This window comes from Thermobia domestica, chromosome 7, assembly GCF_964235325.1.
Source record: "Thermobia domestica chromosome 7, izTheDome1.hap1.1, whole genome shotgun sequence".
NCBI classification, from domain to species: domain Eukaryota; kingdom Metazoa; phylum Arthropoda; class Insecta; order Zygentoma; family Lepismatidae; genus Thermobia; species Thermobia domestica.
In genome coordinates this window covers 302,278,230-302,304,712 of record NC_137460.1, presented here as the reverse complement: position 1 = coordinate 302,304,712, position 26,483 = coordinate 302,278,230, and the positions used below count along the sequence as shown (strand labels likewise).

Genomic DNA, 26,483 nt, shown 5'->3' with positions numbered 1-26,483 from the left:
AAAACTGATATCACATATGGCGAATAAGTTGAGAAATAGTAAACGGTACCATAAATCTCGTTTAGTTTACGTTACACACACACAAACGTTTCTTTTTCTTGGGGCAGTCCTCGTTCTCTAATTTATTTCACTAGGCTTTACTTTTGATTTTATAGCTCTTGAAAATTGCACTAACTGAGCGTTGTTTTAACCGCTTTGGCTACCAGAAAAGTTGGATTTCGTTCTCTCGGTCTGTATGAGGTAATTTATCATTCGCATATTTGAAGCAACGGGAAGCACTTACAGATGGCAACACACCTGTCGTTCTCTTACGCGAGATTTTCCAGCATACTCACGTGACTTTAGGTTAATGTTAATTGGTAAAGGGGCTACTAAAGCGGTCCGATTGTTTCTTTTACTTATATAAACATTTCTAGTTATGTCAAACAAATAACTGAATCAATAGTTTAAAAGAAACATCAAATAATAGTGCAGGCGAAGCAAAAGGGAAGGAGAAAATCGTGCTTAAAAGTAAGAAAGCAACAGAAGACAATAGACGACTACAATCATAGTTAAGTACCCATACCTGACTCTTCCCTCTGGAGGAGGACGGGAGACCTAAATCCGAAGGCTCTGTACACAGGAATTGTCGACTCTGCAACGAGGCATTGGAGAAAACACTTGTTGATTGAGCGCTGTTGAAGTATTCCTCTCTGCTCATGTGAAGCACCTGAACAGAGTTGCTGTCGTTGGTGAGGATGTTGTTCTCTCTCTCGCGCTCCTCTCCTTCGTCGGGATGCGTCACCACGCTAAAGCGGCCCCTGCGCATTGCCATCCTGCTCGTTGGCTCGTTCTCAGTTTTCACTACAAAAAACATTAACATACAGGTAAGGAAATTATATCTTCCAGTCTTATTCACCACCAATTATAGTATATTGCTGTTTCAACGTAACATATAAAATAAGGAAAAATTGCGTGTAAGCGAAGTTTTTCGAGTCGACTGATTAATACTTTTAATTTACGGTATACTACTTCAGTAATACTGTTTCCATTTGCTTAACGAGATCAATGACAATTCAAAAATAAACAAGATATCTCGTATCTTATAAATAGCCGTATAGTTTCAAAGGTTCAGCCTTCGCCATTATCAACGGTGTTGAAGAAACTTCCGCTTCAACCACTTTTTGAATCAAAAGATCCCTATCCAAACTATCATTTAATTCAGTATGATGTGCTTATCCTGTAAATTAAAATAAATATATAAATAAATAAATAAAAATAAAAAATAAACGAAAACTCGATTTTAGGTGCCGTTCAAAAATTGTGTTGGCCCTGATCCAAAAACTAATTATTGGCCAAGATCGCAATCTTTTTGATCCATTTTTTAGAATCATTGTTAAAATTCTTGTTGTAATACATACTTCAACATTTCTAAGGGACCACAGCGGTTCAGTGGTAGAGCGCTTACCTTTAATGCATGGGGTCCTTGGTTCGATCCCCGTCCAAGTAAGTTCATGGTGACTAACATCGTGTCCGTAGATTTTCTCGGGATACTCCAGTTTCCTCCCACTTTCTCATTCCACCAATTCTTCCATCATTCACTTGCCTTAATCATCGTCTCCCTTAGTCTAAAGGGTATAGACTAATCGTGGGACGTTAAACTGATAGATTTTTTTTTCACATTCCAGAGCTAACAATCCCGAAACGTAAAAATATTTATCACTTTGTATTTAATGTAATGTAACAGGTTACAGAGCAGATTTTAAGAAACGTATAAAATTCAAAAAAGGAAAACAAAACTTGAGGCATTTGCACAAACCTTTGAAAACTGAACAAATTAATACAGTGGCAGTGAAATGTCAATAAAACAATGCTTAGATTAGATTGGAACAGTCTTGGTATCTCGTCTAAAGAGCTTTTTCGAACTATTTTCTAAAGAAATCTAACATTCACATTTTTATACATTTAATTTTTATAAAGTAAAACTATCAAAATATTTGCTTTTCTTTATTTCTGAAATATTTACTGACATGTTTAGATTTTTAAAAAAAGGAATATTCAGTTTTTAATTACTACTCCTTACCTAAAATGAAGTAAGTATTTTTTTGTCATAATTAATTAATTAAAAAAACTGGATATTTATGCAAACACAATTTAAAATTACAAGATTTTTCAGTTTATTTTTCCTTTCACGCTTCAACTCCGGTTTTCAATATAAAACGAATAAGAATTTAAAAATTCAATGAGAAGATTAGGGTTACAAGTATATTTACCATTAGGTCCACACCAAAAAGAACGGAAAAAATTGTATATATGAACTGAAAGCTGATCTTAACACGAAATTAATTTTTAATATTATTTTAGTTACATGGATTTGACAACGAAAATCAAATTTAACATGAGTTCGATTTCAACTTTTCTGCTATAAGGATTTGAAATTGCTTTGTTGTTGCAGTTTTGAACATGCTACAGATCATAATTTTTCGGAGCTTCCTAATAGACTAATTATTCTTGTTTTAAATAAACTACCACAAACGAGTTTAAAAGCGATGCAGCAGATTAGTCTCTACAGTACAAGCGGATGAGTAGGCATAATTTTCACGTTAACTATGTCGATTCAACAGCAAACACAGAAGATCACATGATTCGAAGGCAACTCTTGCAGGATATTACTGAGTGGATACATATTCCAGCAAAAGAGAAATTTAATTCAATGGTATGAGGCTTTTTATTATTGTTATGCAATTAACTGCATAACCCTCATTCAATAAAGAGCTTTACATCAGTCGATTCCATTGATATTTCCTCTTTTACTGTCAAATCAACACTATATTTATGAACAAAATCTAGTGTGATCATGGGTTTGGGTACAAAACCTCGCGGCCCAAAACCCCGTCTGGCCAAAACCTCGCCGCCCAAAACGTCGCGGGCTAAAATCTCGCGGGGCCAAAACCTCGCCTTGCCAAAACCACGTCTTCCAAAACCTCGCGCCCCAAAATATCGCCATATCCAAAATCTCGCCTGACCAAAATGTAAATGTTCCAACAGATGATAAGGATGACGGTATAAAAGACGCTGTTTCAGAAGAAGTATCACGGGTATTTGACCAAGTCCCGCCGATACCATATGAAAATTATATTTCTGTATTAGAGGATTTCAGTGTGAACGTAGGGCGACAGAATGTTTTTAAACTTGTTATAGGGAAAGAAAGTCTGCATAAGGAAAGTAATAACAACTAACGGGGTTAGTTTCGTGAACTTTAGAACATTCAAAAACTTAAAATTTTAGCAAAAATCTAATAATATTTATGAAAGTATAAAATAATATATGAGTTTTTACGACGTCCCTTGATTATGTCCTGTAGATTAAAGGAGACGTAGATGACCAGGATGAAGGATATGATCGAATAAAGAAAGGGGAGGAAACGGGAATAACCCGAGAAAGCCCACGCACACGATGTTTTATATCTTCTTCTTCTTCTTCTTATTATTATTATTTGTAATGTGGAATTGCATATTAAGAAACTCATTGGGTAAATTTTAAAGAAAAGTTTCATTCGCGGCGAGGTTTTGCCCACGCGATGTTTTGGGTGGCGAGGTTTTGGCCCGGCGAGATTTTGGGCGGCGATGTTTCGGCCGCGAGATTTTGTCCGTATCCCGTGACCATGATCTCGCATATATAAAAGCACGTTACCCTTAGCTTGCGAGTCAAAAATCTCGTTAGCCAAAGCATTATATAATGAATCATCCAGTTATAAAACGGCTTTTGTCCATTTACAGAAAATCGCAGAAAACTTTAGAAAATGTATCTGCATGTTTTGTAGAACTGGGAATATCTTAGTGTGTTTATGTGAAAAACCTGAACATCTTCAAATATTTCCAGTTTTACAAAACGCATCGTTCCTACAGTTTTTTCTCGGGTTTCAGGGATTTTCTGTAAGTGGACGAGAGTCGTTTTGGAACTGGACGAATCATATATAGTGTGTTGAAGAAAATTTCAAATGGCAAACCATCGAAACAATAGTTTCCTTAATAATGATTTAAGTTAATAATACTTAACGTTAGCAAAGCTTAAGTTACATAAAAATAAGTTCTATTTTTATCTTTTTTTTTTAACACACATACAACAATCAGAAAAGTTTACCTGGAGTGCCAGGGTCTTCTGTAACCACACTGACTTGAAACCTGGAGATCTTCCTTACTCTCGGTGATTCCTCTTCCTTCTTTGGGTCAGTCTTCTCCGGCTGAGATTCGTCCAACTCCCCACCGAACACTCTACCATCCTCCCCGCAACCCTCGTCCTGGAGGGTGACAGGAGTATTGTTGACACTGCCAGACGTAGGAGAGACGATGCTGGCTGCGATCGGCTGGATTCCAGACAACTCCAACGGTGAAGTGTGCGTGGTGGCAGCGGCTGCAGCACTGTTCTCAGGAGAGATCTGGATTCCGTTCGCTCCCACCACTGGCAGAGGGTGGAGAGCTGTTATGATGGGCGCTACGGGTTGAGGGATTGTCTAACAAGAAACGAACAAAATGATTCGTAAGGTCATTTGAACATGGAAAGCTAAGCTATTATTATGTACTACTTATCAAAAGGATTCAACTACTTGTATAACTATAGTTTTCAATTATTTCTTTAAATCAGAAGAGAAAATGTTACTTGATAATTGACTGGAAAGCTAAGATACGGAAAGGATACTTTTAACCGACAGTAACACACTTACAGAAAGACAATTTGAAACATTTAATTTTGTTCATTTACTAATGGTTACAATAGTTTATATTACTTCATTTTGATCTCTCTCGTGGCTAAGCGGTTAGCATATCCGCGTTTGGCTTGGGAAACCTGGGTTCGATTCCCGGCGAAAGATTATGTGGTTCGGATTCCACGTTAGGTTGTAGGTTGAAGTTTCATATAGCCTTGCTCCTGAAAGGGACGCTAAACTGAAAGTGAAATCAAACCAAATTCAGGGTTCCCACAAAAAAAAAAGTAAAGATCGATTTCCGTATTGTTTTCCCTGACATAAATTCTTGAATATAAATGGGAAGATATGGGGTAAGTTCTATCATACACTTTTTTAACGGCCTCCTCCATCTCCATAACCATCCAACACACACACCTTTAATTACCATTTACATATCTGTTATATTCAACATGAGTAATTGTTATTTACACAAAATTTCACATGTAAGTTTATAATAATATATGTATGATAGAGTAACATACCTTGCATTGCAGATTTTTTTTTTTTTTTTTTTTTTTTTTTTTTTTTTTTTTTTTAACAATAAAAACGGTTAAGAATATATTGCCAACTCTCCCTGAGCATAATACTATCAGTCCTAATATTACCAACTCTGAGACAAGTTAATCCTCACATTTACATTTTTAAACATAATTTGGTTTTGTTTTCACTTCCTAAATTTGTTCTATGAAAGTGTCTTGTTCTTGTTTGTAACACTATTTCATTTGTTTCTTTCAATTTCTTTACTTCAGGACTTAGTTTTCTTCTTTCACCTTTGATTTTACTTTCCACTGCACGTTAAATTCGTTTCTGTTTAAGGTATTTATCATAGCATCTCCGAGCTGAGCGAAGCATTTTTCGATCAATAGGAACACATTCCACAGCTCCATAGTACATAATTGCATCATACACACGCCTCTGTGCTACCAGAGATCTTCGATTTGGTTTTCTACAATAAGTGTCATATTGACTGAGAACCCACCCTCCACTGAAGTACTGCCGTGGGGTAAAATTAAATATATTTTTACAACATGCCGCAAATCGGAATATTCTTGTTTCTTGGACATTACTTTTGTAAAGAAGTCATCTAACCTGATGCTGGCCATCTTCTCTTCGTATTCTTTGAAGTCAACTGCAAGAGTCCCCTGGATTTCAGTACAGAAAGACAAACTGATATTTTGCTTTCTCAGGTATAGAATTAGATATTCTGTTGTGCTCATGCTGAGTTTGTAGGATGCGTTTCATCCTAGTCTGAGCAAGTTCTGGATTGTTTTCTTGTAGCCTGGGGTCCAAAGCTGACAGAGCACGTACTAGTTTGTACTTCAGGGGGCTCCTTTTCACAATCTTCTTGATTGTGTCCAGCAAAAAGTTTCGACAGTCAAGCCTGAAAGCTAGTTTACCTTTATCTTATGCTTTCAGTTCTTTCAGTAGTTTTTCTGTCTTAAAATCAATGTCCACCTTTCTTATATCTAGTAAATTTTCATTTGCAGTGAAATCCGAAGCAAAAAGCTTCACTGCACTGTCAGCAAGTTTCATAATGCTTTGTTTGACACGTCTCATTAGATTCCTTAAGAGAGATAAAGTTCTGAGTACAGGAAACAAACAAATGGCTCAAGACTCTGGAATTTCCTTTAAAATGGTTCACAATCTGCTGTGAGTTTTGAAGAAACAAAATTCACACTTCATGAATTGTCTTGCACATTTATATTCCCTGACTCTCCATGACATTTTACGCAAAATGCTCGATTTCCCTGACTTGTTTCAATTTCCCTGACATTCCCTGATTTTCCAGAATGAGGGGAACCCTGAAATTACTTCATTTTGGCAGCTTTATATTCCTTAAATGCAATAACATTATCATCTTTTTAAAAGAAAAGTTGGATTAGAGTGTAGCGTCTGTTTTCAGCATCGAGGATATATGACACGTACAGAGAATAAGGAGAACTAACATACTGAAATTATTCACTTTAACTGTTACGTTTTAGAATATTGTCCGTAGAAATGACAAAGAGATTCTTCTTCAGTCTGTTTACTATTCACCTATCAACATGCATATACAAATTCAGACGAAAAAGAAAATCACAGGAGAATAAAAAAAAAGTGTTATAGTTATGTTTTTAAGTACTCACCTGAGCAGGGGCAGATGCATTGATTGTTTGACCGACAGCTGGTGGTTGTATTAGAACTGGCCCTATATCGCGTCGATACCCTGTGTGGATTTTTGATAGTTCCTGGAAAAAATATATGTACGATAAACATCTCCTATGTATAACTGATACTCAAATTTACAGATCCATACACACACACACGGAGAAAGATAGAGAAATGAACTGCATATAGCGTTTCTCTAAGTAATTAATTACTTGATTACCTTCCGTTTTCGAAACTGGAATATAAAAAATTAAAATGTAACAAGATATGATTTTGGGACTTACTCAGCTTTAATAATTTTTGGAAACAGTTGTCCAACAACCGAGAGCCAAGGAGCCTTCTGTATTTTTAAGTTGGAGTTCATCACCTGGATGTTTAATGGCATTGGCCATTCGTCCGGACGTCGCGAACTTCTATGTTTTAACTTCTAAGGAATACGATTATTTCCTACTTGTTTTGCTGTCTACAAGGAAATCCTTGTTCTTGTAAAGCTTTTGTAATAAAACTGTGATAGCAGTTTCCCATTCCTTTACCCCTATCCTCATCTTCCGCTTTAACATGTCTCACATTCGCCACTTTTAATTCTATTTATGATGAGATCAGTCGCTTTGTCAATGAATTTTATCTTACTGGCTCTCGCAGTCATATGTCATTACCCAGACATTGTCCACTACGATCGTTTACTTGCCTTTTACCGCAGCGATGAGGAACTAATGGTTGCTGTAAGGAGGAAATAAGGACTGTCTGTGTCAATTTGGCGCAAATCATCATCTCCGTGTGACGTAGGTTTCATGTGGGCGTTTCTTCAGTCTCTCCGCTCATGACGTCAGAGGGACAGTCGGATCAAAGGCAACTGAGAAAGCACGATCTTGATCTTTTACGTCTTATCTTGGACACGGGATGGATCGTTTTTGGTCTTTGGTAGCACTTTGACAGAGACACCCACGAAGAAGTTGCCTAGCGCTTCGTCAACTTCGATCAACAGCCCCAACTCTATCAACATCCCAACTGCTACCATTAGTCTTAAGTTTAATTATGTTTTTAATTTAAGAGGGTTTCAACTTATAACCCCCTTCATTTTGCACCTCCTTTCCTCACTTTTACCGTGTTTCAAAAATCTGGTTCTACAGATCGTAGAAAAATATAAAACCTGTTTTGCAGAAGAGTTTATTCGAACGGCTTCCGAATTATCACAATTTCATTCCTGTAGTGAACCCTTTTATAATCAGGCGAAATAACTATTGTACTACTTTCTCTAAAGAAGTTGCTTGCAGCTCGCACCCGAATTGCCTTATATTCAGAGTTCGTACATCATTCCCTTTGGAATGAATAAGGTTTTCGTGTAATCACACCACATGCCTCCGAGATTCAAACTTCGCAAGGGATTTGGGGCATACTCCGGAAATTTACGAACATGACAATCCGGTAATCTATTTGGGCGCACCTAGTGCGACCCAGAGCACACGTATCTGTACCAAAGGGCAAAAAATATATGGTCTAGACTTTATTTTTGCCAAGATTCAATGGCGTACGGTTACTACAGCGTAGGCCAGAAGTCTCTTTACATAGTTACTGTTTTAGTTAATGTCTTCATTATTATTATTATTATTATTATTATTATTATTATTATTATTATTATTATTATTATTATTATTTATTATTATTATTATTATTATTATTATTATTATTATTATTGTGTTTTGTTCATGACTTTACTTTTATTTATACATTATTATTATCATCAGGGCCCGGATCTTGACTTATAATTTTCTTAAAAACTTACCTATAAAATGATACTGAAATTCCTGTAAAATGACCCTAAAATCCACAAAAATTGATCTTGAAACTTGCGTTTTTTTAAAAAACGTTTATTTAATTAAACTCTGACATTTTTTAAATATCTACCGGATTTTAATTACCATTTCTCAATCATTTTCAAAAGTTTTGTGTCAGTTAGTTGCAGGCTATTGATCAGTCCATTGTATGGCACTGTACGTACTGAAAGCGTCAATTCACTAGGAGCACACTTAAAGAATAGAAGTTCGCAAGGGTACACTGTATACACGAATAATAATAATAATAATTAAAAAACACTGTTTAAAATCTTTATATGTCTTCTAAACTATTTTTAGTTATTCACATCCTTTATGGTCAACAACCCAAAACCATCTGTTTGGCCATCTACCAACCACCATCCCTCGTCAACCAGCTACAGCTTAGTGTTCATTAGCTTTTTTTTAGGAATGCCGTTTTCCATCCCAATAATGAGGAAGCAGGAAAAGAGATAACTTCGTATTTTTCAAATCCGTAAACAGTGTTTATTTTAAGATTTCCTTATGTAGAAGAAAAAGACTAAATAGACCATAAGTGACCAAAAGTTGATCCTTAAAAAATATACTTTTAGAATCTTGAGTTGACGGATAACGTTTCTATTTGAACTTGCCTTGTTCTATGCGTAACAGAGAAAAGTTGACTTGTCAACAAGATCCGGGATTTATTATATTATTACTAATAATATTATGCTATTATTAATATTAACGGTTAGTTATTGTTTTGTTTCAGTTGAAATAACGCCATGTTGAGAGCAGTAATGGGGGAAGGCATGTCACGAGAGTAACACAATGGTAGGTATATGCTAAGGAGCCTTTGATGACAAGTCAACTTGATGCGGGTTTACGAACGTCACAACATAACGAAGTCAATGACAAGACAATATGAGGGACGATGGACTCTGCGGAATAATAAAGAAGAGGTGCGTAAACTGCGGTATGTGAACATCGAACAACTGAAAGACTGAGATCGCAGAGCATTAACCTAACGTAAACTAAGTTAACCAACACTACTCTATCTTACTCTACCATACGCTACACTTATTTTCTCTGCTTTTCACTACTCTACCCTACATTTGAGTGCAAGAGCCGAATGTTGGGTCTAAGACAAGATAGTATTTGTGTGAAGCTTAGCGTAGTTTGTTACCAAACATTACGTAAGAAAAAAAGAGATGTTCCTGTCAAACCCACCTTCGTTTGAAAATGTCGCTTGAAAGGCGATAAAGAAGTGTGACCTGTTAAAACAGATTCTTTTTCTTTCTACCTTCAATATCTGGAGTCTAGATATAATGCATTACCCATATTTGTTTATATTTGATTTTGAGTTTAGGTTCCTATTCAGCAGCAAGGCTATATGAGACATGGACTTACAGCTCAACGTGGGATTCGAATCACATGAGCTCCCGTCCAAAAACTAACCCAGATCTCCAATGCCATCTTATTTATCCATAAAACTAAACTATGCGTCCCTATATGTTCTAAAATATATTCAGAAGTGCAGCTTCCTTTTCAGTACTTGATACTACTTTTTTATTCCTTCAAGGATATGTTTGCACTTGTTCACAAGCATTAGGAGATATTCGCCTTCCCGAGGAGTGAAGTTCTTTGCTCGCTTTCTTTCCATATCTAATAATAAGAGTTGCCTCATGCTGTACAAATCAGTTTTCAGTTGTTACACGCACATTTTAGCCAATCAAATGTATGATATTGCATGACGTAATGCCGTAAACGTCATAGTTTTATGCAACTTCCGATTATTGGTAGTTAAGTTAATCCTCTCTCTCTAATAGTTCTTATCCAAAGGTAATCAACGGATTATGTTATCCGATTTTAATTCTCGATTGGTGCAACTAAGCATTAGAGGATTATTTGCCCAGTTCGTTAAGGAAACGTGAACTAAGCATTAGAGGATAATTAATGAACGTGAATAACTGATGAATCAGTGAGAGTAGAACATTCCAGAACTAGATAACGGAAAACAAAACTTCTACCGGAAATACCGTAACTTATACATAGCTATCTGTATCGAACATTTTTGGTATATGTTAAGAAATTTCATTTTCCAAATATCAAAAACGTAATAAGACTGGATATTTAGTGATAACAGAAACCGCTATCGTGGAATGCTTCTCTTTTATTTTAAAAATATTCTCACTTTTCCACTCACCGATTCAATTCTGAAAGAATTTGTGGAATGAGAATGTGGAAGAGACCATAGACACGATGTTCTCTATAACCTCACATAACCAGGGATCGAACCAGCAAAGTACTAGAGATGGACTTTACCGAGCAACCATGTCTTCCATAGACATACTTACGACTCCATCAACTGCTCACCTGTTCCAGATCGTGAAGATCAATGGCCGCTGGACGTGGTCGCTGCTGCAGTTTACTCGATTCCTCCTTGCTCGCCGATGGTGGGGCGGCTGTACTCGTAGGAGACATCACATTGCTGCTCTGAGTCCCACCACTGTTCAGTTCGTTGACGACGCTGGCCGTAGTGAGAGGCACAGGACGTACAGCAACTACGCCCGGCGTCAGACCAGGATCGGATGGGATATCCAAGGGAATACTCGCTGCCTGCTGTAAGCTTTCAAGACTCGGGAGACACTGAGCAGCCATCGACGCGTGAAGAGTACTCTGTGGAGATAACGGGCCCTGCACGTAAAGAACAATACAATTATTAAAGCATGTATTTACTAAATCGGAAAGTATTCAAACATAAGGAAAAAATATATTTAAAAACTCTAAAGTAAGCAAAAAAAAAAAAAAAAAAAATTCAGTTAAGCACTCTTCAAAGCATTAACTGTTAGACAAACTTCTTTAGTGTACTTGCAAGACTTACTTTTTAAGAGTTTTTAATGTCCTACGATTATGCGCTGAGGATAAGGGAGACGGATAACATTACATTGACAGAAAGTAGGAAACGGGAGAACCCCGAAAAAACCCACGCACACGATGTTTGTCCACCACTAAGCCCACTTGGTGGGTGCTAGAATTGAACCAGGGACCTTGCGCCAGAGGGGAACGTTCTACCAGTGATACTCCGACTCTTATTTAAAAACTGTAATGTCTGCTTTACATTTGTGCAAGATCATGCAACGAACGAAATGAAAACAAAATAGTTACAAGAACTTGACACCGCATGGGTCTACGGTGATATAAGAAACAAAGCTTTTGGTGTAGGTAAATGAAATTCAATTTGGAGATAATCTGATAGAAAGGGAGGGTATCTAAGGTTGTCTTTACGGAGTGCACAGTGCTCCGATGGAGTATGAGTGTCGGCAAGCTAACGTGTGGACAAAGAACAATGTGCGTACTGCTGTATCTTGAGTTTTATGGTGGAAACACGTTCATTGTAATATTTTTTCGATACTTTCTTATGGAATATTGAAATACTTTATGCAAGTCACGCTTAAGCTCCCATTAATCAACGTCTTTGGTTGGATTCCGAGTACTGAATTTATTATTATTTTCCACTATGCACTACTGCTATTTTTATTGCAATTCTTTTCCTTTCAGAGAGTTCACATTTTACTACTGAGATTTAGATATCGTTATACAGCGATATGCACTGATCGTGAACCAACTCTCTTAGTGCATTAATTAATTCTTTCCCAAATTAGTTTCAACTGTTCGTTAATATACGAGAAAAAGTCAAAAAATAAAGGGAATTTGGAGAAAAGGTACATTTATTATTCTAATGATAGGAAACTGAAACATACATTATTTTTCTACATAATCTCCCTACACTTCAACGCACTTTTCCCAACGTTTCACAAGTTTTTTTTTTTGATTCCGTCGGTTGCAAATCGTCATCTCCTGAGTGCTTCCTTCAATAGCTTATATTTAAAGTATTGGCGATTTCGTTCACTGTGATTCGTCTGTTTTCCATTATACCCTCAACGACTTTCAAATTGTCCTGAGTCGTTAACGTCGATGGCCTGCCCCATCTTTCCTCGTCACATAACGAAGTTCTGCTCTGTTTGAAATGCTCTATCGATTTGTAGATCTTGCTTAGCGATAAACAGCTATCACCATACTGCGCTTGTATTCGACGAATAGTTTCTGCAGGTATAACACCTTTGCAAACAAACAGCGAATCACTGCCCTCATTTCCTCCTTGGTGCAGATCGACAATGGAACTACCATGTTTAACGGCCTGCTACATTCCAATGACTAAGAGGGACAAGTTGAATAGAAGTGTTGCAGACGACACTAATTCAGCGCTGGACACTAGCAGTGTTACCAACCCTAGTGCGAGAAATTGCCAAGTCCCTTTACTTTCTGACTCCACCCTCGTACGTTCATTGGGTTGTCCAAACGATGAAGAAAGGTGTGGTACAATCCATTATCTAAGATGCATGAAAAACAAGCCCAAGAGTAAACATGTCTCAGGAAGGACTGGATTACTATGGTTCAACGCACCGGCATGGGACTCCGGAGATCTGGGTTCCCACCTAAACATTATATATATTTTCGCTCTATATCACTGCAACTTTATCTACACAGAGTTAGGTATTAAATCTGATGTTGGTTGTACAGTACATATACATTCTACATTCACCATACTTTATCATGTGAACGATATGGAAGTCTTGTTTTTAAGCTACGTCAATTTTTGGTTTAAACCTATACGCTAAGTTCGATTTTTAACAAAATGAAGGATTATGAACCAATCCATACGAAGTGGTCCAGAGGTGGTTGCTCGACCATCTTCGAAAATTCTAAAAATTTGAGTGTGATGAATCTTGTGTATGAGAAGATCAATAACATTCACGTTTTCGTATGTGCAAGTGTTCCTAAATGGCGGCCATCTTTATTGTCGGTGGAGTGCCAATTTTTGCATTTGCAAGCGTTTACGAAAATTACAGTTGCTCAAAACGTACGAATCAGATGAGCACCAAACAAAAACGAATGTTTACAGGAGTGATTGAAGTACACAGAGAATATAAACTTTTGCTTCTAAATAAATATGCAGGGCTGCAAACCAATACATAAAAACCACTAGAAAAATACAGAAAATTACACTTTTAAAGGGACTGTATTTTGAAATGGTATAAAGTGGGTGGTTCGTAAGTTTTGTGCTGAATACTATTGCATGTAAAGAGTCCGCAGGAATATCCACACCTATGATACTACTAGCACCATACATTTATGGGGATCCGAAAGTTGAAGTTTGTGATTTTGACGCCATTTTTTTGGGCGTAATATCTCAGGAGGGTAAAGTGCTTTAGAAAAAAAAAAAAAAAAAGCTGCGTATGCCACAAAGTAATTCTGCATGTGAATAAACTATTGCAAAAAAAAAAAAAAAAAAAAAAAAAAGAAAAGAAAAAAATCATGACTGATATTACACGGAGAAAAGTGAGTACATGATAAAAAAAGGCGAAGAAAGCACGTGCGTGACGATGGTTGTAGCCCGAAAAAAAAAAAAAAAAATTAAATGTTTCGATTATGTTTCATGCCAGATCTCAAAAACTATGCATGGTGCAGCAATTAGGCCCGCTTTTGTTTGTGTTCAGTTGTGTAAAAGCTTGTGAGTGGTGGTTATTTCATCTTTCTAGCTCCATGATCATTGCCACGTCTATATGGAAGAGGGGGTTAGCTCTCCCTTGCTCCCACGACACACATCGTCGAAATGGACTTCGGTATTAAGGCATTTATAAGTTTTTTTGACTGATGACACAGTCTACTCAACGTCCAGGACTCTGCGAGACCCTTGTTTGATATTTTTATTATAAATAATAATAATAATAATAATATCTATTATAATGTAGTTTTATAATGACTATGTAGCACTGAGCATTACTGCTGCCGCTGGAGGTGTTACAATCTGTCTCGTTTTAACTAATTATTAAATTCTTCATGATTTTTAAATTCTAAAATATTGGGACACATCTTGGGGAACTGCATAACACACCAGTGTGTCCCAACACATCGGTTGAGAACCCAGATATTTCGCGTTTCGTTTTTCATATTTCGCGTTCTGTCGCATTTTCCAAATAAAGTTTCGCATTTTGTGGCTCTTATGGAAAAGATATTCCATGACATTTTTACAAATGTTCCTTTTATTAATAAATCAGTGCAGAAATAAACCATTAAGTGCCTAAAAACAAAATGTACAGCATATTTTACTTGACTTTGTAAATTTCACTTATAGAAAATTAGATTTCTAAAATCAAACTAAAGGAAAATCAGTAACTAAACCTACCATGAGTAGGGAAATTTTGCTGTCTTCTGAAAACACATAGACACAAGTTACATTTACATTTAAGCATTAAGCCAGGGGCATTATTTACGGGGGCAGGGAGGGGCAATTGCCTCCTCCCCCTGAGTTGAGATTTATATAGATTTTATCATAGAATAGTAGTAAATAAGTGAAAAACGTGAAATTTTACTTACATCAAGGGGTCTTGCCCTCCCCCCCCCCCAAACAAAATCTGAAATGACGCTCCTGCATTAAACATAAGCATGTTACACGTTTCCACATTTTCCTCCTTTATTGTTGTACGTTTGTCAATCACCAGTCCATGCCATTGTCTCGCTATTTAAAATGGCTTCTCCCCATCCCGCTGCGATAATGATAGCTAACGCGCAACATGTTCTCTATGGCCGTATCCGAATCATCCAAAATGCACTGTTCATGCCATACACTACCGTTCCGTCAGCGGAAAACTGATGTTTTTAAATTAATGACATCATATTTTTAAAATTTCGCGCAAAGCTGATAATTTCGCGTTTTATCGCGCAACGGAAACCAATGAAAATACACACAGAATATCATAAAAGGTCAAGAAACTGAAAATTACTTAATTCTGATGCATTTCGTTTTATCGCGCACTGCGAAAAACTCGTGCCTCTATTCATATTGGAAGGAATCATTCAATATCTGAGGCTCAAAGCAGAGGCATTACTAACAGGTCAGTAAGTAACGGTATATTTAAACGTAAATAGCGTGACATTCTCTTTGTATTTCTTAAATATTTTCTCCAAAGGTAATTCAATTACAGCTCACACTGGAATCGGGATTGGAGAAAACAATACATAACAAATACAAACAAAACGTGGCATCATCTCCATTTGACTTTCTTCTTTAATGTCCTGACTTGACAGTAAACTTTATGTACCCTTACAAGTAAATAAAAGTAGTATTCGTATCTAGGAAGGAAATGTTTGATATCTTACCAGCTGCTGAACACCAGGCATTGAGATGTTCGCCAATTTCTGCTGCAAGCTTAACATGTAAGTGTCATAACTTTGAGCCAAGTGAGGAGTTGCCGGGTGGGATGGAGGAGTGCCACCAATCACAAGCTCTGATGGCTGTGACGTTAGCTGAAGAAGCTTCTGTTGCAAATCAGCTATTGTTTGCGGTCCACTGTAACAAAAAGTCACCTTCATTAACAGTTTTAACTACAGACATTATCATGTAAGAAGATAAAAGAACATCGCCATCATTGTAGAATTTCGAGAGTGGACATACCACCTGTTCTTTCAAGTAATTCTCCAAGTGTTTCACGATCCTAAGCCAACATCGGCAATTACCTCCCTTAAGAATCGAATAGAGGCCGCACCTATTATTCGGTACACGATTGATTCATCTGTATTTATGTCTTTTCTGATATAGAATTACTGTAATGAAAAAATGAAGTGAAATGAAATCTTTAAGTTTTACGTCCCACGATTACGCCGGTTAGGCTAAAAGAAACGGTGATGATGAGAAATGAATGAAATGGTGGAATGAAGAAAGTGGGAGAAAACGGCAGAACTAAACCCACGTACACGGTGTTGCTACACCACAAAGTCCACTTGGCGCAAGCTGGGATCGAACAAGGGACCCCACGCGCCACCACTAAGCTACCGCAGCCCTTTGAATCATTGTAATGTGTTTGATGCTTTTTCCACACGCGGGAGCTGTTAGAGTTTGTTCAGCTACAACAGAATATTAAGGTTTTCTTTCATTGAGGATTAACGATGCAAAAGGACAAACTGATCTTAACAATACACGAGAAGCATTATTAACATACCTTTCTGTTGGAATGTTTTTAAATTCATATTATAAACTTTTCAGTTTTTTTCTTTTTTTTTTAAAAAAAGTTTCTCATGGAAGAAACTAGATCAAACACTGCACCTACAATCAAAATATCAAATATGTAATTTAACTAAGTTTTCTCCAATCGACAAGTAAAAATAATCTTAAAGGGCTGATATTAGCATGCAATTCATAGTTTTTCAAAGTCGCTGGGACAAGCTGTCTACTAAAATTCCAAACTGAAATTTCGTGACTTTTTCTTGACCTTTTCTTTACCAAATCATGAAATTTCGTTAACACTCTCAAGAGCAAATTTGGGTGCGAATCAGGCCGAATTTTCATCCATCGTTTGCTTGTGATTTGATAGCACATTCTAACGTCTTCAAATTTCAAGATTTCTGTTGAATAAAATTTTCCATTGATTAGTTTTTGTGAATATTGATGAAGAATACTTTCGTAATTAAGACTTCTTTTTCTTTTTTAGAAATAGTACTAGGTAATGAATAGTAGTTACCTGGGCTCTGCTGCTACTCTTTCCAACGAGCTCTGCTGGGAAAGTTTGGGATGCATGTCGACGGCACCTGAAGTGATGGTGTTGTCCGGCGTGTGTTGCTGAGGCGTAACTTGCTGGGGTGTTGTCTGCTGAGGCGTTGATTGCTGGGGTGTAACGTAGTGGGGAGGCGAGGGAACCGCTGAGGACCCCCCGTCTCCCACTACAGGTGTGATGCCACTCTGAATTGGAGAAATATCCTTGAAGAAAATAAAAGACATCAATCAGTGTAAGAACACACATAAGAATACCATGGTCATAATGTTACTTTTGTGTAAGTGAACTGGTCAGCTTGAAAACCATACAGGCTGCGATCGGGAGAGACAGAAAAACTATGTAAATTACAGAAACAAAACTTCAATTGACTACATGCTTCATACAGCGTGTATATAAAGCAGTTGTACGATTTCAAGAATAAACAATAAATTATTTTTCATCTTATGGGTAAAACTTAAGCAGCGGCAAGTGTTCAAGTTTCTCACTTGCTACCAACAGTTTGCTTCTCATGTTCACTGCGGAACCATTTTCCAAGATTGCCCCAAAACAAGGGAAAGGCTACAAAAGGAGACAACCAATTTTTCTCCTGTCTGCCCCGTTCACCAGATTTAACACAACGCAATTTCTTTCTTTGGAAGTTTATTAAAGATTGCTAGTACCTGTATCCCTCAGGGAACTTCGTGATTGGTTAAGGCATGCATTACAGACTATTACAGCGGTCATATCACACTGAATATGGGACGAATCTGATTACCATCTGGACCTGTGACCAACGGTGAACGTATTGAAGAACTGATTTGATACATGATAAACTATGAAAAGCTGATGCTACTTACAATTTAAGTTTTGACCGTGTAAGGTCAGAAATACATTTATTGTTAATTTTCGAAACCGCAACATTATTTTATAAACACAATGTAAATTATTAAGGTTTTTACACGTCTGGTATATTTGTGCAGACAGCAAGTTTGGGAACTAATTTCCTTCTTCACTAGTGACGTCAGAGTATAACGAAGAAGTTGCCAGCAGAGCTGCTATTACGTGAATGTGAGAGGAAACGGAAGTAACTCGGGAAAACCAACGAGCATGATGATGTCCTCTACAAACTTATTTGGCCGGGGATCGAACCAGGACGTTATGTACCAGAGGTAAGCGTTTTACCACTGAACCAACGTACCCCTGTAAGTCGTTTTGAGATGAATATGTAAGCTACTTATAGGATGGCGACAAAATTACGAGAAAGAATTCCCTGAGTCTTTCCGGTTTTCCAGAACATTTTTAAAATTTTCCCCGATATGTAATTAGCCATACAGGCTTTCCCATGTTGATAGAATAACAAGACCAAGAAACCATAACGTAATATATTTTTCCTTAGAAAAATGTTATAAAAACATATATAACACATAATATGAAATTACAAAATATTTACTTAAGAAAAATTCTTGCACAAAGCACGAAATTAAACATGTTCCCTGAACAGGGTTCTTACTGATCTGGAGAAATCTTTTTTCCTGGCTTCTCTCTGACCTTTAGCAGGAAATTCTCTTGACTTTCATGACAGGTGCTGCATGATGTTGACATATACAGATGGTGATCAGAAAAATGGAAACACCTGTAGTTGGCAACACGTCAGATGTATGGGTTGGCAGTGGTGTCGTGGTGCCCGGAGCGCCGGGCCGCTGGTGGTGGTGTCTTAGGTCGGTCTCCATACTACGCCAGGCGCAGTGGAACAGCAGTGTCCAGTGGCTGCAGCAGACGAAGGTAGCGTAAAATGGGAGACCTCTCAGATTTTCAAAGAGGGCAAAATTGTTAGTGCGTGGTTATGTGGAGTGAGTGTGAAGGCAGTGGCTACTGTATTAGGTGTGTCGCGTGGGACAGTGTCGAAGGTGATGATGGCCTACACAACACACGGGAAAACCACATCGGGGAAGCGGAACAGTGGGCGGAAGAAAATCATGAGTGACAGGTCACGCCGGGTATTAAAGCGCATTGTCACGCAGAACCGTCGTGCCACTGCGGAGCAAGTGACGGAGGAACTCAATCAGCACCTCCCCCACCCTGTTTCGACAATCACAGTCCGCCGCGAATTACATGACATGAACTTACGGGGTCGTGTTGCACGGGCCAAACCGCTCATCAGGGACCATAACGCTTTCGCACGCCGCAAATGGTGCCGCAACCATGCAACTTGGACCGTTGAGGACTGGAAACGTGTGATATGGTCGGATGAGTCATCCTTCACCCTATTCCCAACCACGGGCCGTGCTTATGTGTGGAGAACGCCCAAAGAAGCTTATGATCTGCAGTGTCTCCGCCCAACTGTGAAACATGGCGGCGGCTCGGTGATGCTGTGGGCTGCCATATCATGGTTTTTATTGGGCCCTGTGGTCACACTTAGCGGACGAATCACTGCCAACGATTATGTCGCAATTTTAGGAGACCACTTGCATCCCATGGCCCGGATGTTGTTCCCGGACAATGATGCCGTCTTCCAGGATGATAATACACCCATTCACACAGCTGGCTGGCGTTGTTGCAGCGTGGTTTGAGGAACATCGGGATGAAGTTCAACATCTCCCCTGGCCCGCCCAATCCCCAGATCTCAACATAATTGAACATCTGTGGTCCGTCTTGGAAACATGACTCCGGCGACGATTTCCACCTCCATCCTCTCTCACAGAACTGGCCGATGCCCTGCACGAAGAATGGTGTAAAATTCCACTTGCTACCATTCACGACCTCTATGCCTCCATTCCACGTCACATCAAGACTGTTCTGAAGGCGACAGGTGGCCCGACACCATATTAATCTGATAAGTTGCAATTTCGTTCAGGTGTTTCCATTTTTCTGATCACCATCTGTAAATAAGGTATAATAACGGTGGATATTTATATACGACAAAAAGAAAGCATTGCATGTAGAAAAAAAAAAAAAAAAAAAAACAGCAGAAAAAACCAAATAGGTATTATAATGGGTCACTAAGCTAAAATGGGTGTACAATAAATGTTAGAAAAAAATATATTTTATAAAATTTCCCTGACTTTGTCTTTTTCCCTGATCTTTCCTGACTTGCACCATTTTCCCTGAGTCTTCTCTGACCAGTAGAACCCTGCTGAAACTTGAATCGTCATATATGAAAGGAAAAAGTCACAGTGAGACAATCACCGAAAAAGGGTGGATGTATGAACATAAAACTAGCTGCGGTATATTAACAAACTATCATTAGAATATAAAATCCATAAAATTATGTAATTTATTTCTCTTTCTGAAATATTTTGTTTTCTCATCACTACGGAGTGTATCTTCCATTATTTTAGTCTTCTTTGCTTCAATGATCTTTATTTTCCTGCGTTCAGATTCTTTTTATTTCTTTTCCTCTCCTTTTGTTAATTTGTTGCTTTTGCAAAACAAGTACGAGCATTTCGTGCGTAACAATTCATGGATTTCCTCAAGGCCACCACAAGACACTACTGAATCATGAGCAAATCTGAGTGCTACTAAAGTTTGTTCTTTTAAATTACCTGCATTGATATAAAATCCTCATTCTAGATTTGAATTTTCATATGAAAAAATCAAGAACATTTTAACATCATCTTTAAATCATCTAAATTCTTTAGCAGAAAATCATTAAACAGTAACAAGATTTAGAATATTGACTCATAATTGCCCTATTGCAACCTAACCAATTATTTTCAATTAGTTCAGCTAAAAGAGATTTCATGCGATTCACTCCAGCATCAGAGCCTGCAGGAAAATTAAGACCCCAACACGAAAGAACTATAGTCAATTTATAATTTAAAGGTGATTTCTCCGGAAGTTTAAGAATAAATTTCAGTAGACACTTCCTGCAATTTCGGCGAAAATTCAATATATCCAAAACAGTTATTGTTTAACATTTCTTAAAGGTAATATGGGTAGAAAAACCAATGTTAATGTTTTGAACATCTTCTCAACTTTTTACATCAATTTGAATACACGAACTCGAAGAACTTAATAATTATTATTATTAATAATAATAATAATAATAATAATAATAATAATAATAATCTGATTTTACAAACTTATTTTGCATCACATTTTTCATCACGTCCAATAAAGTGTAGTAAAAAAAAAAATGACAAAAGAGAGAGTGAATTTCAATAACGAAAGATTCTAGCAATTCAAACTATCCAACCTCCTTTGAACCGAACCGCTTCCAGAATGATCACAAAACTCTTATTAACAATGTTAGTAACACGGTTACGAACGTGTAACCAAACAGTTAGTGTTGACAGAAATGTTGTCAACATTTGTTAATAACTGAATTGTTAAAGACTTTTTTTTAAAAAAAAGAAATATAACAATGTTGATAACAAATGTTAACACTTTGAAACAGGAATCTGAAAAGTTGTTATAAACATTTTTAACAGCACGTGTAATTTACAATGTAACCCTTGGTACAAATCAGCCTTTAGTAATCAAAATGAAACAAATCTTGAAAATCACAGTTCCGACATAATTTTGTTCGTTGCAGGAAGCACTGTCACATTCAACAATTATCAACAGCACTGAAGTTATACAAAAAACAGTTTTTCGAAACAGCTGTTACATAAATTGGCTTTGAACACTGATAAATCTACAAATAAATTATGTCGATTAACTCCAAAAGGCAGAGTACTATTCACATACATACATATGCATCAACCTTTTACACGTCTGGGAGATTATTTCCCTTCAATGCGCATGGGTTTCAGTTCGATTTCTAGTAGCAACCAATCTGTATTATTATACACTGCTTAAATGAGGTAAAAACCAATGTCTTAGAAATAACACACTTCTCTTGATAGAGTATTCGAGTAAAGCTCTAACTTGACACGGAAACAAAAGCCAAACCAAACATAAGAGACTGTATGAACTACTCGATCTCTGTCAAAAGATCAACCCTGTAAGGCTGTAACCACATACGCGACACTTTCATTTGCTAAAAATCAATATCTGCACCATTTTCATAGGCTCATAACACCTTATTTTAGACACAATACCTTCATCTTTACCTCAAATTGCACGCTCATTCTAATTTATTGTGGTAACTCGTAAATACATAAATAGGTCGTAATGTTAGCCTTATAGTACTTTTCTCACTTGTACTTTAGCGACAGAATTTCTTAGTTCAACAATATATTAACTACAATCATTATCTTCTATGTTTATTCCATTTTTTTCCCTCAGTTTAACTATTCTCAAATGCGGCTTGAAAAAGAAGATCTCGACATTGATAGCTTTTTTCTCGACTTTTTTTTTTTTTTTTTTTTTTTTTTGCCTAGTTTTCGTACTAATTTTAGCGTCTCATGCACATGCTCTGTGAAATCTATCTCACTATTTTACATCTTGGATGACATAATGATTCCTTTAGAACATACTGGTGCGCGAGAAATGTTACCTTCAGAATGGAAAAGAGACTTTAAAAAATAACTATATATGGATTTTACCAGTTCGATTAATACATTCAGTTGAACCATTTTCCTGCATCTGATAAAGTTAAACTTACTTTGGCTACATCACCATTTCCAATTCCAACAATTCCTCCATAAAACAAAAAAATAACCATTTTACCAAAATCCCCTCTCCCATGACACACACACACACACAAAACCAGGCCTTGAACCAGTATCTTTCGATCCATACTTCTTACGAAAGAAAACCTTTTCTTCCGTATTTTGTTTGCACCCTATGTAACTCATGACTTGGCGAATTTTTCAACATTTTTGCTCAGCTGTATACCTAGTGAAAAGATCATTAATCACAAATCTTAAATTATAAAACCCGTCGTGAATTGTTAATATTCTCGTCTTTGGTCAGGAAAATTATGTGTTTGATTTTTGATAAATGTACATGTAATTCATATGAACGTCTCATATTCTTGGTAATGAGAAAAAATTACGTCAAATTCAATTAAAAAAAAAAAAAAAAGTCTGGTACTACAGCCCTCTCATGGAAGACAAAGTGACGTGTTTTCCACTGTATGATGTATGCATTGCCAAAGCTATCATAAACTAAAATTCGCTCCTCCTCATTCAAATAGCTTTACAATTGTCTCACGATCCTGGATCAATAGGATATACATATTATACGTCCCTGCCGGGAATAATAACACAAGACCACGCGGAAAACCAGTTGTTTATTGGAGTAATAAAGTTCCAGGTCTGAGGTTGCCACTGTTGCGCATTAACCAAGTAATGTCAGTGACGCAGCGAGGCTAGTTGTCGCACGAGGCAAAAACTTGGCCTAGCGCCCCCCACCCCCTTCCTGATCAACCAAACCAAACGCTCTCCGACTGTATCTGATATTGGTAATTCATACAGTAATTCACCTATTCATTTTTTTTTTTTTCTTCAAGTGGTGATTTCAAAATCGGAATACATAATTTAATTTTTAGTTCAAGATAAAACACCAAACTAATTAGTATTTGATTGCCAAACAATCTGAGAGTAGCATGCTTGACACATTCTTACAGTCTTACTATAATAACTGCAAATTACAATGTTTTTGGAATTATATTGGGATGTGCATATGGGTAGAATGAATCAACAGTCTCTTGCTTTACAATATAATACTTAATTATGTCAAAGAGTCAAGCTGTTGTCTCGAGTATTATAGTCAAACATTTTGCAAATCTATTAAATCAATGTAAGTTAAATGAAAACACAAAAAGCTGGAACCAAAATTTAACTTTGCGGGCTGTCTTGGCTGCAAAGGTTTTCACAATGTCAAAAGATAGCTTTGAAGGTAACTTACGCTCTATGGATATGATCCTAAGGTTGGTGAGTCGTCGTTATCCTGTTAAGTTTGAAATATTTTTTTTTTTTTTATTTTATAATTCTTTAGTTTGCTGACACTCCTTTCCTTGCCTTATAGTGAAAAATATTTGCCCAGTTTTGTGCCCCCTAATCCGGCGCCCGGGGCACAGGCCCCATTTGCCCCCCTTAGTTACGTCACTGAGCAATGTATACATAATTTGTTCGAATTCTTTTCACTAACTAATTATAATAATATATTTTGTTCAATGGAAGGCGAATTTCGAACTGGTACCTCAAGATTACCGTAAAACGAGACTAAAGGCATCGTAACTGGTCTGCTAAGGTGTAATCTCTTCATCATAAAAGACTTTTTTTTTTTTTAATGACTTACAAACATGTTTAGCAGTCTTAACCTAAATTCTTACTTTCGAAGGATTTCAAAAAGACAGCACATCTAGAATATTTCGGCTATCTTGTTTGCTGGTGAACGTTTTGTAACTCTAAGTTTACTTCGTTTTGAAAATGTACTGAATTCTATGTGCAAAATCATTTTTAAAGAAAGGGAAGTTACTTACTAATAATAAAATCGCCGAGTCAAGAATCTCGCCCTCCACTGATTTCAACGCAAGTGAAAAGAAGAAAAACAATCTACTCAATACACCAGTCGCCATTTTACTTTTTTTTTTTTAAATCAAATCTTACTCTGCTACTACATACATACAAGATTTTTTTTTTTTTTTTTTTTTAAATTACGAAATGTATTTATCTTTAAAGTAATTATGCTGTGCTTGCTCGCAATAATCTACAAAGCAATGTGCAAGGGTGAGCACTAAAGCAGTGAAATACATTACATCAAAAAGTCGATAAGGCTGCTGAAATTACAAAATGGAAGCAATCTTAAGCAATGTATTAATAAATGTATATAAAAACAATTAAGAAACTATAAACAATTATTTTCCGAGGGTAAATAAGCTCGTTATCAAAACGTTGAAGGAGAGAAAAAAACTTAATATTAAATATAGAAGTCCATTCCATATGTCTGACGATGACATACGATCGGACTTCTATATTTAGTGTTTTCCTCTGTCTACACGAACAATGAACCGTCGAGTCTTCAAAGCTGTTTAAAGATACATATATATATATATTCTTTTTTTTTTTTTTTTTTTTAAGTAGTGCATTTTTGCTTCTTAACTGCCAAATGTAAGTAAACTAATTCAGATGAATTCAAAATTCACAGTTTACTCTGCTGTTCTCTAGCTTCCAGGCATTACATATATATGTCTGCACCCTTATAAAAACATGATTTTGGACTGCTACAGCCATATATATTGTTTTATTTTTTTTTAAAAAATAATTACATATTCTGAAAGAACAAGCCAGGTTACTGTTTTGAATTGGTTTTAGTTGTTTCCCCGATTTTAAGCGGGATTTTTTACTTTTGGATAATTTGCCAAAAATAAACATATTCATGCCTTATGACCCGAAGTAAAGGATTAGTATCAAACAAAAAGAGAGAATTTTCTGGTAAGAATCTATCCGTGTGCAAGTGATTACACCATAAATCGATTTTTCAAGCTTTAAAATCTGTTGCAAAATTATAGTTTTCACAGGTTTTTACTCGTACTCTATAAAACTGCTAAAGGCCAACAAACGTCCAGTCAATTTACACTTGTGTTTACATTCGACAACTGTGTTTGATTGGAGACAGGGGCAGTGTTTGTTTCAAATGGCGAATGTCAATTAGTTTAAGAATAAGAGAGGCAGCTGACATCTTGAACCTTAGTAAATAGTGTGTTCACCAAACCACTAAGCGATATGAAGACACGAAACAGGTGTCCGAATATAAGAGTAGCGGCAGGAAATGTGTTCATCACAATCGTGCTGTTAGATAGATAGCCGTGGTGGATGGTTCTGTAAATACGAATAGATACTTCGATTTAATGACGGAATATATGATTCCGTCAAAGACGAATTTGCTGGGGAAAGACAAGACTTAGTGATAAGATTATACACTTGTCATGTCTCCCGAAACGCTAAGAAAGTGCTTCAACTAGATGAAAATTCTAAGGATGGCCAGAGCCGGTTCCTCGGAACCGATTTTCGGCTCTGATCGGATCCGGTTCTAGAAGATCCGGTTTTTCGCATCCAGGTCTGGAACCGGTTCCTAAGATCCGGTTCTGGAACCGGGTTTTTGGATTCAGGTATGGAACCAGTTCTGAAAACCGGATCTCCAAAAACCGGTTCCTTGCGGAACCGAAACTTTGTGGCCATCCCTAGAAAATTCCTCTGCGGGAGGATTCAGCACGATGACCAGTCATAAACCCAACTGAAGAGATATGGAACTTGATGAACCGGAATTAACAAAAAGGAAGATTAATTCTGTGATGTAGCTCCGGAGAGCGACTGTTGAAATGTGGGAAAACTTCAG

The 26,483-nt window shown here is 36.9% G+C and overlaps 1 protein-coding gene across 10 annotated transcripts in view; it reads right to left on the bottom strand.

Moving 5' to 3' along the window:
• Wnk (Wnk kinase) overlaps positions 1–26,483 on the bottom strand; it is a 297,369-nt gene that overhangs the window by 39,962 nt on the left and 230,924 nt on the right. For all 10 annotated transcript variants that reach the window (XM_081766830.1, XM_081766829.1, XM_081766833.1 and 7 more), the window contains 6 exons: positions 17,244–17,479; positions 15,886–16,075; positions 11,038–11,358; positions 6,850–6,951; positions 4,123–4,492; positions 566–843 (listed from right to left, as the gene is read on the bottom strand). In XM_081766830.1, coding sequence (XP_081622956.1) covers positions 566–843; positions 4,123–4,492; positions 6,850–6,951; positions 11,038–11,358; positions 15,886–16,075; positions 17,244–17,479 — 1,497 coding nt within the window. The remainder of the gene's footprint in view (positions 1–565; positions 844–4,122; positions 4,493–6,849; positions 6,952–11,037; positions 11,359–15,885; positions 16,076–17,243; positions 17,480–26,483) is intronic.